Below are 13,556 nucleotides of genomic sequence, written 5' to 3'. Positions count from 1 at the left end.
TGGGGGGGCGGGCAGCCCCGCTTCGGCAAGGCATCGTAAGAGGAGGGCGGGTCTCGTGTGATGCGTTGATTGTTAGAAAAATAATAATTAAAAGTGACATCTCTCTCCCCTACACAGACACGCACACACAAAACTTCCAGCGTTTATTGAGCTTGTCTGGGAACAAGAAAGCAAAAGTAACAGGGAGGGAAGAGATAAAAACCGTAAAGAAAAAAAGTGTATTGGCAGCAGCTGTGGCCGGCGGAGAGCTCCACGGCCCCTTGCCCTCAGCAGCACTAGGAAATGGCACCCCTGCCACTTTTTAGTTGCTTATGCATTTACTTGCTGAACACGTTCAGCCCAAGTCGAGCACCTGTGTAGTAGGGACGCAGTAGGAGCAGCCTTAGGGTTGGCCATGTGCCTTGTTGACAGGAGAGGAATTCTTCCCTGTGCCACAGCTTTGTGGGGTTGCACTCAGTGCCGCAAACTAGCAGAACCTCTCCCAGCTTCTTGCTCAGTCAGTGAAGAGAAGCTGGGAGTGCAGCAACTGGGAAAATGAGGAAAGAAAAATAAAGATGTAGAGCTCGCAAATGTGTATGTGCAGAGCCTCTGGTGCGTGATTGGCTCCATAAAATCGCCTGACTCATTAGGCTGTCTAATTCACACTCCCACGGGACTACAGCACTTTAAAGCTTGGAGGAATGCTTAGGTTTTCTCCTTCAGCTGTTCTTTGGGTTTCAAGAGAAGCAACAAACAAGATTCTAAAAGAATTGCATGGAAAAGAATCTGAGAAAGGGCGATCTAGACAGGAGAAGAGAACAGTGGTTTCAGAAAAGGCTGAGAGAGGCTGAATTTCTAAGGACAAATCTAAGGATAGTAAGGATGGAATGGACAGGACTAGAAAAGGGATAAGGGAAAGAATAGGGAGGCAAATGGGCAGAGGTGGAGGGATTTATGGGAAAGTAATAAAGGAGGCGGTGAAAAAGAGATATTGGTAATGGAAGACAAAGTATAATGGAATATGGAGTGAGAAAGGAAAAAGTAAGTAGAAAACCACCGGCTGTCAGCTGTCGGCGGCGTCCCGCAGCCCACTCGCCGAGCGCGGTGCAGGGTCAGCGAGCCCGGGGCTTCTGCCCCAGCCCCTGACAGCACCTTTCCTTCCCCGGCAGCGGTCTGTGGTGGACAGGATGCACTACGCAAAGCAAATAGTTAAAGATTTCGGGGGGAGGAGTCAGGCCGCAATCCGCAATTAAGGATGAACTTTGGGTGAACTAATTTATCGGACCAAGGTAGGGGTGGGCAGCAACCTGGGAAGGGTATAAAAGGCGGCCCGCGGCGAGCCCGGCCCGCGTACTCAGAGCTCCCGGGGGGCCGGGCGGGAGTCGCTCCCCAGTCATGGGCTTCTCCGCCCTAGTCGCCAGCGCCCTGTGCACCTTCCTACTGCCCCTGCTACTCTTTCTGGCTGCCGTCAAGCTCTGGGACCTGTACTGCGTGAGCAGCCGCGACCCCAGCTGCCCGCTCCCGCTGCCCCCGGGCACCATGGGGCTCCCCTTCTTCGGGGAGACGCTGCAGCTGGTGCTGCAGGTAAGGCGAGGCGATGGCGCGGGGAGCGGAGAGGCGCGCCCCGGCTGCTCCTCTGGCTGCAGGGGAGGGAGATGAGCGGCAACTTTGACAGGCTCCCGTGCCCAGGTGGGAAAGGCTTTCCCTGCCTCTTCCTCTTATCCTTTCTAAAATTTCCTTTATCATTTCCCCCCTCTCATCCCCTGTCCAGAGGCGGAAATTCCTGCAGATGAAGCGCAGAAAATACGGCTTCATCTACAAGACTCACCTCTTCGGGCGGCCCACGGTACGAGTGATGGGTGCCGAGAACGTGCGGCACATCCTGCTGGGCGAGCACCGGCTCGTCTCCGTGCAGTGGCCCGCCTCGGTGCGGACCATCCTGGGCTCGGGTTGCCTCTCCAACCTCCACAATGGGCAGCACAAGCACCGCAAAAAGGTACGGCCCGACGGTGGGCGGGGAGCGGGCGCGGTCGCCCCGGGCTCGGCGGCTGAGCCTCTGTCCCATTCCTCCTCGTCCCCCTGAGCAGGTGATCATGCGTGCCTTCTCCCGGGACGCCCTGCAGCACTACGTGCCCGTCATCCAGGAGGAGGTGAGCGCCTGCCTGGAGCGGTGGCTGGGCGCCGCCGGGCCCTGCCTGCTCGTGTACCCCGAGGTGAAGCGCCTCATGTTTCGCATTGCCATGAGAATCCTGCTGGGCTTCCAGCCCCGCCAGGCCAGCCCCGACGGCGAGCAGCAGCTGGTGGAGGCCTTCGAGGAGATGATCCGCAACCTCTTCTCCCTGCCCATCGATGTGCCGTTCAGTGGGCTCTACCGGGTAAGGCTCACGGCGGGCCAGGAGGAGAGAGGTGACCCTGCGGCCAGGGCAGGGGGGAATCGGGGGGAAGGGATGGCAGTACAGCCTGAGACTCACACTGCTCTCCCTGCTGCTTGGTCAGGGCTTGCGGGCACGCAACATCATCCACGCCAAGATCGAGGAGAACATCCGTGCCAAGATGGCCCGCAAGGAGCCTGAGGGCGGCTACAAGGATGCACTGCAGCTGCTGATGGAACACACACAGGGTAATGGGGAGCAGCTCAACATGCAGGTAAGGCTCCCCAGGACTGGATTCATCCCTTTCCCCCAGCCCCTCTGAGAGCATTACACTTGTGGGGACAAATGGAGAGAGCAGGAGGTGCTCCCTCTCCCCACAAAATAAACCAGCTTGTTCTGAGTACTAGGGTACAGAGGCTGCATTCAGGCTGTTGGTTGGGGAGACATGTCCATAGGGAGCATAAGCACCTCCAACCACCCCCATTCTGGCCCCTGGGTGTCTGCTCCAGTTTGGGAACAATGTACAGCATTGCAGTGGTAGAGTGGGCCTGGTAGAGATACTGCGTTCAAGGCCTGGTTTATTCCTCTTCTATCCTTTGTGTAAGGAGCTGAAGGAGTCTGCCACAGAGCTGCTGTTTGGGGGCCATGAGACCACTGCTAGTGCTGCCACATCGCTGATTGCCTTCCTAGGGCTCCACCATGAAGTCCTGCAGAAAGTGAGGAAAGAACTGCAGGTGAAGGTGTGTCTTCCTCAGAGCCATTTCACAGGAGGGGGTAGTGGGAAGAAGGTACCTCCAGGACAGGTATCCCAGACAGGGCTCCCTTTGACCCAGGTGGTGCCCTCCTTTTAGGGGTGACAGGAAAATACCACTTGGTGAGGGGCAGCTGTTTTGCAGTGCCAGGAACTCTGGCTGGCTGCTTCATGAATGTCATGGCAGCATTTTCCTTTCTAGGGGTTACTGTGCAGTTCCAGCCATGAGAAGCAGCTGGACATGGAGGTCTTGGAGCAGCTGAAGTACACGGGCTGTGTCATCAAAGAGACTCTCAGGCTGAGCCCGCCTGTTCCTGGAGGATTTCGAATTGCACTCAAGACCCTTGAGCTAAATGTAAGCAAGGTTTGGGCACAATTCCTCAGAGCAGCTGTGAAGTATTTTGTGGCCATGTAGCCTGTCTGCCTTAGAGTGACGTGCAGGAAGCCAGGAGGGGAGGTGGGGTGCACTGATGTGTCCTGTGCTGTCACTTCACATTATTTAACACAGCAAGGTGTTCCACATCTCCTTTCTCTTCTTCTTATAGGGTTACCAGATCCCTAAAGGTTGGAATGTTATTTACAGTATCTGTGATACACATGATGTGGCAGATCTCTTTACCAACAAGGAGGAATTTAACCCAGATCGCTTCATGTCTCCATCTCCAGAGGATTCCTCTAGGTTCAGTTTCATTCCTTTTGGTGGGGGCTTGAGGAGCTGCGTGGGCAAAGAGTTTGCAAAAGTCCTCCTAAAAATATTTACAGTGGAGTTGGCTCGGAGCTGTGACTGGCAGCTGCTGAATGGACCTCCTACAATGAAAACGGGCCCCATAGTGTACCCTGTGGACAATCTGCCTACCAAATTCATAGGTTTCAGTGGCCAAATCTGAGAGCTCAACACTCGCCTCTGACTGAATTTCTATATAGCATTGAATATGTACATAGTAACTTTTTATAGTAACAAAGGCCTTTAAATATTTAAAACTTGTAAATGTACAATAGTAATTTATGTCTTCTAAATATTTCAAGAGGCTATGATATTTTTTTCCCCCAAGCACTACAATTATGGGTCTCTGATTCATAATTAGATAATGTTATTTCTATAGAAATAAGTTTTCCCCTATTTAAAAATATCATTGAAAGGTGGCTAGCTAAGCATTTGAAGACATTTCGGGATGGTGTGTGTATTAAGAAATATTCAAAAAGCATTCAAAACAATGGTAACTAGCTACTTATCCAAATTACCTGAAATGGTTATTGTTTGAGAATGTTTTCAGTATTATTTGTGTCTAGATCGTGTGTTTCATGTGTGAATTTTAAGTTCGATAATAAAGTTTATTTTTGATGATCCTCTGTATGAAAATCTGAGTGTATGCTAAAGAGTAACTTAATGAATGTGGCTCTAGGGTTTGGATGTAAGGTCAGATCTGCTTTTGTAAATGAGGTATTTACTATTTCTGTTTTCCTAACTCTCCCCTCCTTCACAGGTGGTTGCTTGTGACTAGTTAGTTATAAGTTTTGGCTTGTAAGTGCAAGAACAGTGCAAAACCACATGCTCTCTGAAAACTGCATGGAGTCATGGCAAATGCTACAGGTCTCCTTATCAAGCACATCATTTTGAGCCACAGTAGAAAAGAAGGAAAAGGAAAGAAAAATAATGTCACATAAGTCTTTCTCTGGAGCTGGTTGAGGAAAAAATTCCGTAAATGTCCTCTCCTCCCATATTACTGCTGACCTGTGTGAACAGACCACTGAATCTTGTTCTGTGTTGAGCCTGCTGGCTATGAATCTTTACTTATGAAGGTGTCTCTTATCAGCTGGTAGAGCAAATAAAATCTGCTTATTTCTTCTTGAAATGCAACAGTTCTGACTAGGTCAGAGATAGAGCATGCATTTGGTTTAAGAACTTCTTTCCTGGAATTCAGCAAAGTGAAAACTAAAAGGCAGGCACTAATGTGAATTGATTAACAGAGAATCAACTGTTGAGATGCAATTCCCCAGGCGTGTGTAAGCAGGGCAGATAAAATGCCCTAGGCATGACCCCTATTTTGGCTTAACCATAAGGAGTTTTGTGCCCACCCCCACTTACTACACCTATTAGTCTTCCCTCAAAAGTCAAACAACATGGGCTGGCTCTATAAACATCTACAAAGTAAACCAATGTAATTCAGTGTCACAAACACTTATAGCACCATATAGAATAATTAAATTTTTTGTTTTCTTCTGGAAAACAGTCACTTTTTCATTATGTTCTCCCAAGATCAAAATTAAGGACAGAGTGAAGTTGCCCAAAATAGCTGCAGGTCCTTAATAGCATCTGTGATGTTTGGATTTTCTTTTTTTTAAGAGGTGTTTCTGTAACACATTTGATGTGTTTTCAGCTAGCATTTTAAACACGGAAGCTTCTAACACATGGCCTTAGCTGCAACCTACATATGAGCATAACTATCAAGAATTTTTCATATTCAATTTTTCGTAGCCTTAAAATACAAAATATATTCTTTCTAGATTGCACCTGAGTCTTCTAGGCAATGTTTAAAATCTTAAATATTTTTTACTGTGCAAACCTGTTGTACCATTATGTTCCTCAGGGACTTGATGAATAACCTCAGTTTAAAACCCCTTTATTACCAATATAGTAGTGGAAAATTGCAAACCTTGATCCTAATTTGGAGGTGATCTAGAGCCTGGAGAACTGCAAGGCTCGTGTCTTGGTATCCTTTACTAACATGTTCTTCTGTAACATTACAACATTGTCCAAATCCAAATAGATGCTGATATTCTTTAAATGTTTTGTTTGGTTTTAATTAAAGTCTTTTATATGTGGGAACTTTCTGAATGGTCTTCACATTATTTTAGTTTATATTTTAATTTTGTAAAGAATGGGAACCTAAGTGCTCTCTGGAGAATACAAACACTTTCACAGTGTAAGTCTAAGGTCATACATGCAAGTCTTTAATTTTTGGTTTTGAGTCAAGTTTGCACGGCTTTTATGTTTGAAGAAGAAGAAAAAAAATCATATACTTGATTTTGTCTGGACATCTTGGGGGCACATCCTCAGCTGTTGTAAATCATGACAACATAACCTATGTTAGGTACTGCCCCTGTAATAATTTATCTCTGTAGTTAAGTGGTCTGTCACTGCTGTGCAATTTAGGCATCTTGGCACTAGCTCTAAACAAGCTATCTCGAGAAATGGTAGCAGCGTAGCTACAGTAAAACAGAGCTCAGTGTGGGTTAATTGCTAGAATATTTGCCCAACTTCTTGAGCAGGTTTTACAACCCCTGCTAATCTCCTGTATGCAGCTGTATTTTGACAGCTTAGATGCTGGCTGCAGACCAGTTTCAGGTGAGCTCTGGTATGAGTGTAGCTTTGCCTGCTCAGCAGAGGCTGGGGTGGGCACATGCTGAGACAGTAGTTGCTGTTTAGGTGCTGCCTGTCTGCTGCACCCTGAGCTCCCATCTCTCTTGTTATGCTGGGTCCAGGAACTGATTTTGTTGAAAAATTACCCGTCAAAAAACTAATTGCTTTTTGGGCAGACCAGGTCCTCATTCCAGCTCCCCACATGAGCATAGTTTGTGCTGGGGTGCTGCACCGAGACAGGAGGCAGGGTTATTTCATATTCCTTCTCTTGGTTAACCTGTTATTTAGAAGAAAAATATTTGACCAGGTCTCCCTTGGAAAAATCACACACAATTTAGAAGTTGGTCTGCTTTGGTCCTGGAGTAGAAAGCTATGACTTATATGTAGCATGCTGGTTCTTCCCTGAGGGTAAGGTGAGTTAATAGAACCCACACTCCTCCTAAAACCATGTGAGTAATAGCTCCTGCCAGCCAGTAGCATCTCTGGAGCTTAGACTTTCTGAACTATCTATTCAGTGCTATTCTTAAAAACACACAGTTATATCTATTCTTGAATTAAAAGGACATTAAAGAATTACATTGGTGTAAGTTGACATTGAGGAATGCTGCTTGATAAATCAATACCTGATTGAAAGGTATGAGTATTTCCAGATAAGGTCAGAACAGGTAAAAGTGAATTTTGGTAATGGTTATATTAATAAAAAAAAAGTGCTGAAGACTCATTGGAAATGTTTAAAAATAACTTGATCAGGTTTATTTCTTTTGTCCTCGTGAAACAAAGACATGTTACTTGCATGTTGCTTTCAGCAGTTGAGCTGGGAAAGATTTTCTTTTGTTTTGGTTCACAGAAGCAGCTATTCAAGGGACAGTATAATTTGAAGTCTTGTATGCTTAAGGCTTTGAACTTACTTTTCTGATATTTTATTTTATTTTATTACTTTTATTACAGCAGTCTTTTCCTGGACCTTGCAAGATGAGAGGCTGACAAAAAGGTTTTCCTTCTTTCTGCCCCATTTCAATCCATGGTATGTTTTCTTATTTTATTCTGTTCAGTGATTTAGAATAACCTTTGAAGAGGTAGCAAGAAAAATACTTAATAATATGTAAAATACTTTGACTTTCAAGTGGTACTTTCCTGAGTGTAATAGGAAGTTTTTAAAAGTGCTTTTACAAACCTGCATCTAGCCATCTTTGAGAAAAGAACACTGCTGTGTCTTGTTAATTCTACAGCTCTGCAGAGGTTTTCAGGATGGAAGCTGATAAAATAATATGCCCCAGTCTTTTAAGAACTAGTGTGCATAAAATTAGAACTCTGGATCCAGCTCTCTTTTTTTTTTTTTTTTTTTAAGTTATTGGAATTGATTGTATGAGGTATAAATTCTGAAAATTTGCTATCTATCTCAAAGGGAGCTGCACTGCTTAGACTGCCTGAAAACCCAACTACTTTTGATATAGTCTTAAACACAGATTAAATAGCCCATGTGTAAGCAACCCATCGCTGAATTTCTTGACCTTAAAATTATTGCATGTCATCTTTCCTAGAACAGTCTAACAGGACCCTATGCAAAACTACTGGATCTTTTACAAGGCCACGCAGGAGATTTGCATTAACCAAACTTCAATCTACTACCTTTGGCAAAGTTTTAAAAATTATAAAATGCAGACACAAATCTTGTGTTTGAGATACACTGCTGGTATGTTTCAGGCCCAAATTAGTGAATTTATTTATGGCTTAAAGGTACTATGTTACATGGAGTTGTCCTCTATTATAACAAAAAAAGAGTGGGGTGGGTTTGGATAGCATTTGTTAATTGAGATAGTTTTGTTTGCCAGGTGGTTTGTATTGTAAATTCTCTGTCAAGTTATACATCCAGCATGCAATGCAAAACATATACAGATTAGCAGCAAAAATTCAAAAAGTTTATTAGTTGCAACCATTAGAGTGATAGATTAGGAGAAAGGAAATGTAACTGGCAGCAAGTTTAGAGAAGACTCATTATTAGACTGTCTTGCTTCACTTGTTTAATAATGTCTTACGAAAAATGTTATATGAGAAGTTCAATGAATAATGCAGCCTTCATTAAGTTATGTAAATGAATGTAGCTTCGTGGGTGGGTTGGAAATAAAATATTTAACAAATCTGTTTACATCCAAAGAGTAAAAGCCCCAGAAACAGCTTTTAAAGAATCTGAGATTTAAATATTTAAGAGGTGACAGACAAGAGAACTTTCGTAGTAGGACAAAATAGTGCTGTTTTGATAGGTGTTTACAGCTTCCCTCTCAGTTGCAACATAGGCAGGGCAATATATTAAGTATTCTCAGTTAATTAAAGTGGTATTTGTCCCTTTATCAGCAGTCCCAACGTTGCAATTTCACTTGTATCTGTTAGTGCCCCGGAGACATGCAGAACTTTTGTGATTTGCAAGGCTGGAAGGATCATTTTAGCAAAAGTGACTTATGATGTACTTGTTTGCCAGGTCATTTTGTTCACAAATACACAATCATTCATATGTTGGTAGATGTCAATGCTTTTCTTTCCCCCAGTTTATGACCATTTAGGAAAGCCTGTAAGTCCATGGGTTAAGATTACACTGCTGTACATGATAACTGTCACAACATGAGAAAATTATAAACCCAGGACTAAATCAGGCATAGACAACATGTTCTCCTACCACACCCACAAATGCCAACCTTTTTTATGCTTCTCCCAAAGCAAATCCTTGGACTTGGGCCTCACAGCTTATGCAGAAGGTCAAAGATTGTTGGAGGCTGTTTTCCAGCAAAGGGGGGAATAAATTCCAGAGCTGAGGGCCCCTCACAGGACCTGTCTAGAGATAAAAGTAACCAAAATGCAGTCAGTACCATTCACACTCTTGAGTAGGAGGCAGGCCAGTAACTTTCTGAGGTGGTGGGAAACTGAAAAGATCGGTGTCAATACAGAGATGTGGGTCCTGAGCAGTGCTCTAGGTACAGCTTAAGGAGGAGATGCACAAAGGCACACATCTACCAAGACTTGTTAAGTCATCTTTGTTAATGCTGCTTTAAATGAAATAGCTTCCTCCAGCAATTGCTATTTTGAGGGGAAAAGGAACAACTTAGGTTTGGGATTTTTTTTCTGCTTGAGCTGTATGGGATGAATATTAGTCTAGTGTATCTGTATCTCAGAAATATATTGCTTTTGAAAAATATCAGCAGGACAAAGATATTTTCAAGATTGAATCTGAATTTTCAGTAGAATGATAGGAGATCTTGGTTTCCTTGGCTTGCTGGCTTAATTGACTTAAAGAAGCAAGAGGCTGTGTGTGCTTCACCTAATAGCCTTTATTTTATACCTGAGTGAACTAACTGCCTGTATGCTATGGGAAAGAGAGGAAGGGACTGCATATTGCCCTGATAGCAGTAGCAGTGCCTGTCTACATCAATAAAGTTGGGGTTTTTTCCTCTCTTACTTGCAATCTACATGATATACCTACTCATCAAACACGCTGCTTCTCTCCAAAGCTTCCCTCGGAAGCCTAGGAGCCACAGAACAATCGGAAACTGCTCCCTGACCTGGCAGTAGCCTCCTCTTTGGTGAATTGTCCTTAACTTTGACAAGAATGGAAGGAGATAGGGTGGGAACAAAGGGGAACCAGCAGTGAGACAAACAGCCCCACTGCTCCAGCACCACACTGCAGCCCTGGCTGCCTAACACACAGGTGATTTTCACCCTGGTGTCATCCTCCTTGTCCCGCTGTCTCTGGCTCTTGGTGTCATTATATTAAATATATATTATTGATGTTAATGATGCTGCCTACAGCACTGCAGCAAGCTAGCATATGCATTATAAATCTAGCAGTTAAAGAGAAAAATTCATTAATCGTGCTTGAAGTGATAGCATGTCATAACCTTTCTGCTCATTGTATGAAATGAAATGGCTCAGATTTGTGACATTTCTGAGGGGACTTTTCCTCTAACTGGGACTAAGAGCATGTTGGTGCCTGAAATTCACTAATTGTCAGTCAGCGTTTCTAGAAAAAAATCACAAATTTCAACCACAAGGACATGCACAGCAAAGTACATTTTACAGAGACCAGTTACTTGCCTGCAAAGTAGAACCATCCATTTTTTTTGGAATTGTCTTATTGTTATCCACTTTTGCATACTGCTAGTAATTTTTTTTGTAATCAACTCTTTGCAGATGTACTTATTATCAAAGTATTTAGCAGGAGAGAAGGGAGACAGGCTGAGCACGCTGATGTGGAAAACCAAGAATCCTTAAGCAGTCAAAGGTACTTGTTTATTTTGGTGGCTCCTTGGTGATTGTCCTTTTCACCTTTTATTAACCTGCAAATGGATTAGTCCTTGTAAACCAAAGAGAAGAGACCAGTGCACAACCCACTGCCCCAGAGATAAGGTCACAAAGAGGGGACGTGTCCTGAGTACAACCTCAGAGAAGAAATAGAAGCCTGAAGGCATTTACACTAGGCTGCCATTGCGCTTTACTAGCCCTACTGTGATTTACCGTATCAGTTCAACTGCTGACACCTTTATGTCCCTCCCTCCTATCCCAGCAGGCCACAGAGACACAGTCCATGATAGATGCTGGTGAACTTTTCCTCTGATCACCTTCTGAAGAACTTTCCCATAATCTATTGTTTTCTATCACAGTGGAAAACAAAACAAGGGGTTTTTTTGACTTTCAGTTACCAGCTATTTTGCCCTAACTTTAAAGCAATGTACTGAATTTATTACATCAGTGTGAAAGAAGTTTTAAACTCTTGTCTCTTTATCCTACTCCCTGAACTTAACATGGTCCAGAGTAAATCAACGTAATTGCTGTTAGACCTACATTGTTGCAGGAATGTTTTATATTCCATGTTGTCAGTTATTTAGAACAGTTAATTGAAATTGCAAACATAAAGAGAGGAAAGCTACAGTTAAGAAATTAACTTTTTTTTTTGTGCTTGTGGCTACTTATGTGAATTATATTAAGAACGAACACTAACTTTAATGTACATCCAAAAGTGTCTGGAATATCTGAAAGGAAAAATACATTTGTGGATTCAATGCAAGTATTTCCTTTAATTGACAGGTAAAAATATAAGAACCCATTCTGGATTGAGAGAAGCAATTGACCTTTCATTCTCCTTTGCAGCTCCAAAATATTTACCGAAATGTTGCATTTTCTTCTAAATAAATGCATGCCACAGGCTACACCTGGTTTTGTCTCATCAAAATTCAGCACCAGTATTACAGCTTGAGGGGGAAAAGAAAGTCACAGCGGTATTACCAAGGGGTATATTGAGGAGGGTGCACTTGGAAGAGAGGGAAACTGTGCCACAAACTCTCCTGAGAGCATTCTTCCTCTGAGTGTGCCCTCAGGTGACTTCCTTGCTCCTGCAGCCTGCAGAAAGGCTGAGCACAAGCACATACAGAAGCATCAGTACCTGTGTAACAGGGAGTTAAGGAGTGGCTGGATTGAGAAGGAGATACCAGGGAAGGCTAAGTCAGAGCTTGTCAATAATGTTCTGATTGCAGCACCAATCAGCTTCATCCTTTTAGCAGAGAATTATGTTTGAGGATGTCTACCATAAAATGCTCCCGAATATGTTTTTCCAATCTTGTGCAAGGCTCTCTGTTCTCTCTGGATTATGAGTGTTGCAGACTCAAAGTTGGGTTTTTTGAATTATTTTGATAATTGCTTCTTATAATTAACATTGTTGTAGAGGGAGATTTGACCCAATGTCTTTTAACAAATTAAGTATTTGTCTTGCTACTTTTTTCTTCATATACTGAACTTTGTGCTCAATAAACCTAACTTCTGGGCTCTGTTCTATCAGCATGGCTGGCTGTGGTTTTGGAGCAGTTGTTTTCAGCACAAGTGACACAAATACAATTGAGATGTTATAAACCAATCTTGTATTCCTGAATTCCTTAAAACTGATTGCTTTATCTGGCAGCATGAAGTCTGGAGTCAGGTTAGACATAGAAATATTTACTCACACTATACGTGGGCAAATGTTTATAGCTATACATCTAGCTATATAAAGTCAGGCAGAAATATGAAAAATGATTTTTAACTTCATATTACCTACACTAGGCAAAGAAACACAGATGCACTGTGGACTTGAAGCTTAACCTGTCACCTCTAAAGCACAGTGTGCGTCCCATCTGGCTTCTGCTCCTTGTTTGCTTGCTTTTTCTGAAGGTTGGAGGAAGGATGAGAATTTTAGCAGCAGCTTCTTGATCAGACACACTGTCCTTGCAGCCACAGCAGAAAAGGAGCAGGAGTGTAGTCAGGCCACCAGCTTGTGACAAGGACAGTATAGGTGCCTTCGTGCCTGCTCAGCTTGTTCAGATGGAGGGGACATAAGTATGCTAAGAAAACAGCAAGTGGGGGGAACAGAAACCCAGCTCTCTCCTGCTGGTTCTACCCAACACTTTTGCACTTTGCAGCTCCTGCAGGCTGAGCTGGCGCAGGCTCCAGGGTCACCTCCCTGTCAGCTTCCTCTTTCCCATCTTCCTTTGATCTTCTGCATGTCTCTGATCCCTTATATCTGCTGCTGCACTGTGGCTTCCCTTCCCTCCTGCAAGTTACTCAGAGTAAATGCAGTTCATGTCCCCTCATGCTCCCTCCATCTCTCTCCCCTGTACCAGGTTTCCCTTTTTCCTCATCTCCCTTAGCAGTGCTCACGGTGGCCCTGTCTCCCTAACTCTGCCGGTAGTCTCCCATCATTCCCATCTGAATTGCCCTCCTCAGTCTCCTACCCCTAGCGAAGGCAGACTCTCCAGTCTTTATTTGTCTGGGAAATGGCTCATTTAACTGGGACAGGGAGGATGGGCAGGGATGAGAAAGAGCCATTGTTATGCTGAAAGCAGTTAATGGGTGCCACCAGACACTTGTGCGATCTACAGACCGTAGCAGAAGTCCCTTAAGCTGTGCTGGTGCTGCCCAGGCCGCCAGGGTTTCCCACTTCTCCCTTCTCAGTTTTCAAATTTTCCTCGTGTTGACACTGGTCTGGCATCATTCCTTGGCATTTTCTAAAGAATTTGATGGGGTAGTCAAAACACACCATACTGCAGAGGGAGAAACACCCTCGGGTTGCGAAAAG

General features: G+C 44.0%; 1 protein-coding gene across 2 annotated transcripts; it reads left to right on the top strand.

Moving 5' to 3' along the window:
- Positions 1 to 1,037: 1,037 nt before the first annotated feature.
- On the top strand, positions 1,038 to 4,454 carry LOC103624513 (cytochrome P450 26A1). 2 transcript variants are annotated; one of them, XM_008643802.2, is made up of 7 exons: positions 1,038 to 1,563; positions 1,751 to 1,975; positions 2,067 to 2,354; positions 2,476 to 2,625; positions 2,957 to 3,091; positions 3,305 to 3,457; positions 3,648 to 4,454. In XM_008643802.2, the coding sequence occupies exons 1-7, from the start codon at positions 1,375 to 1,377 to the stop codon at positions 3,987 to 3,989; spliced, it is 1,482 nt and encodes a 493-aa protein (XP_008642024.1). In that variant the 5' UTR covers positions 1,038 to 1,374; the 3' UTR covers positions 3,990 to 4,454. The 2 variants fall into 2 exon arrangements, with proteins under 2 accessions (XP_008642024.1, XP_017581541.1); XM_017726052.1 differs by lacking the exon at positions 2,957 to 3,091.
- Positions 4,455 to 13,556: the final 9,102 nt, after the last annotated feature.

The sequence above is a fragment of the Corvus brachyrhynchos genome, unplaced genomic scaffold (genome assembly GCF_000691975.1).
Source record: "Corvus brachyrhynchos isolate BGI_N302 unplaced genomic scaffold, ASM69197v1 scaffold61, whole genome shotgun sequence".
In the NCBI taxonomy this organism is placed as follows: Eukaryota; Metazoa; Chordata; class Aves; order Passeriformes; family Corvidae; genus Corvus; species Corvus brachyrhynchos.
The sequence above is the reverse complement of the archived record's forward strand: the minus strand, read 5'-3'. Positions and strand labels throughout refer to the sequence as shown.

Excerpts from the sequence above, each read along its gene's own strand:
- LOC103624513 (XM_008643802.2), top strand. The coding sequence starts at position 1,375 with ATGGGCTTCTCCGCCCTAGTCGCCAGCGCCCTGTGCACCTTCCTACTG. Across the intron at positions 1,976-2,066 it reads AGCACAAGCACCGCAAAAAG|GTGATCATGCGTGCCTTCTC; the intron begins GTACGGCCCGAC and ends CCCCCTGAGCAG. Across the intron at positions 2,355-2,475 it reads CGTTCAGTGGGCTCTACCGG|GGCTTGCGGGCACGCAACAT; the intron begins GTAAGGCTCACG and ends CTGCTTGGTCAG.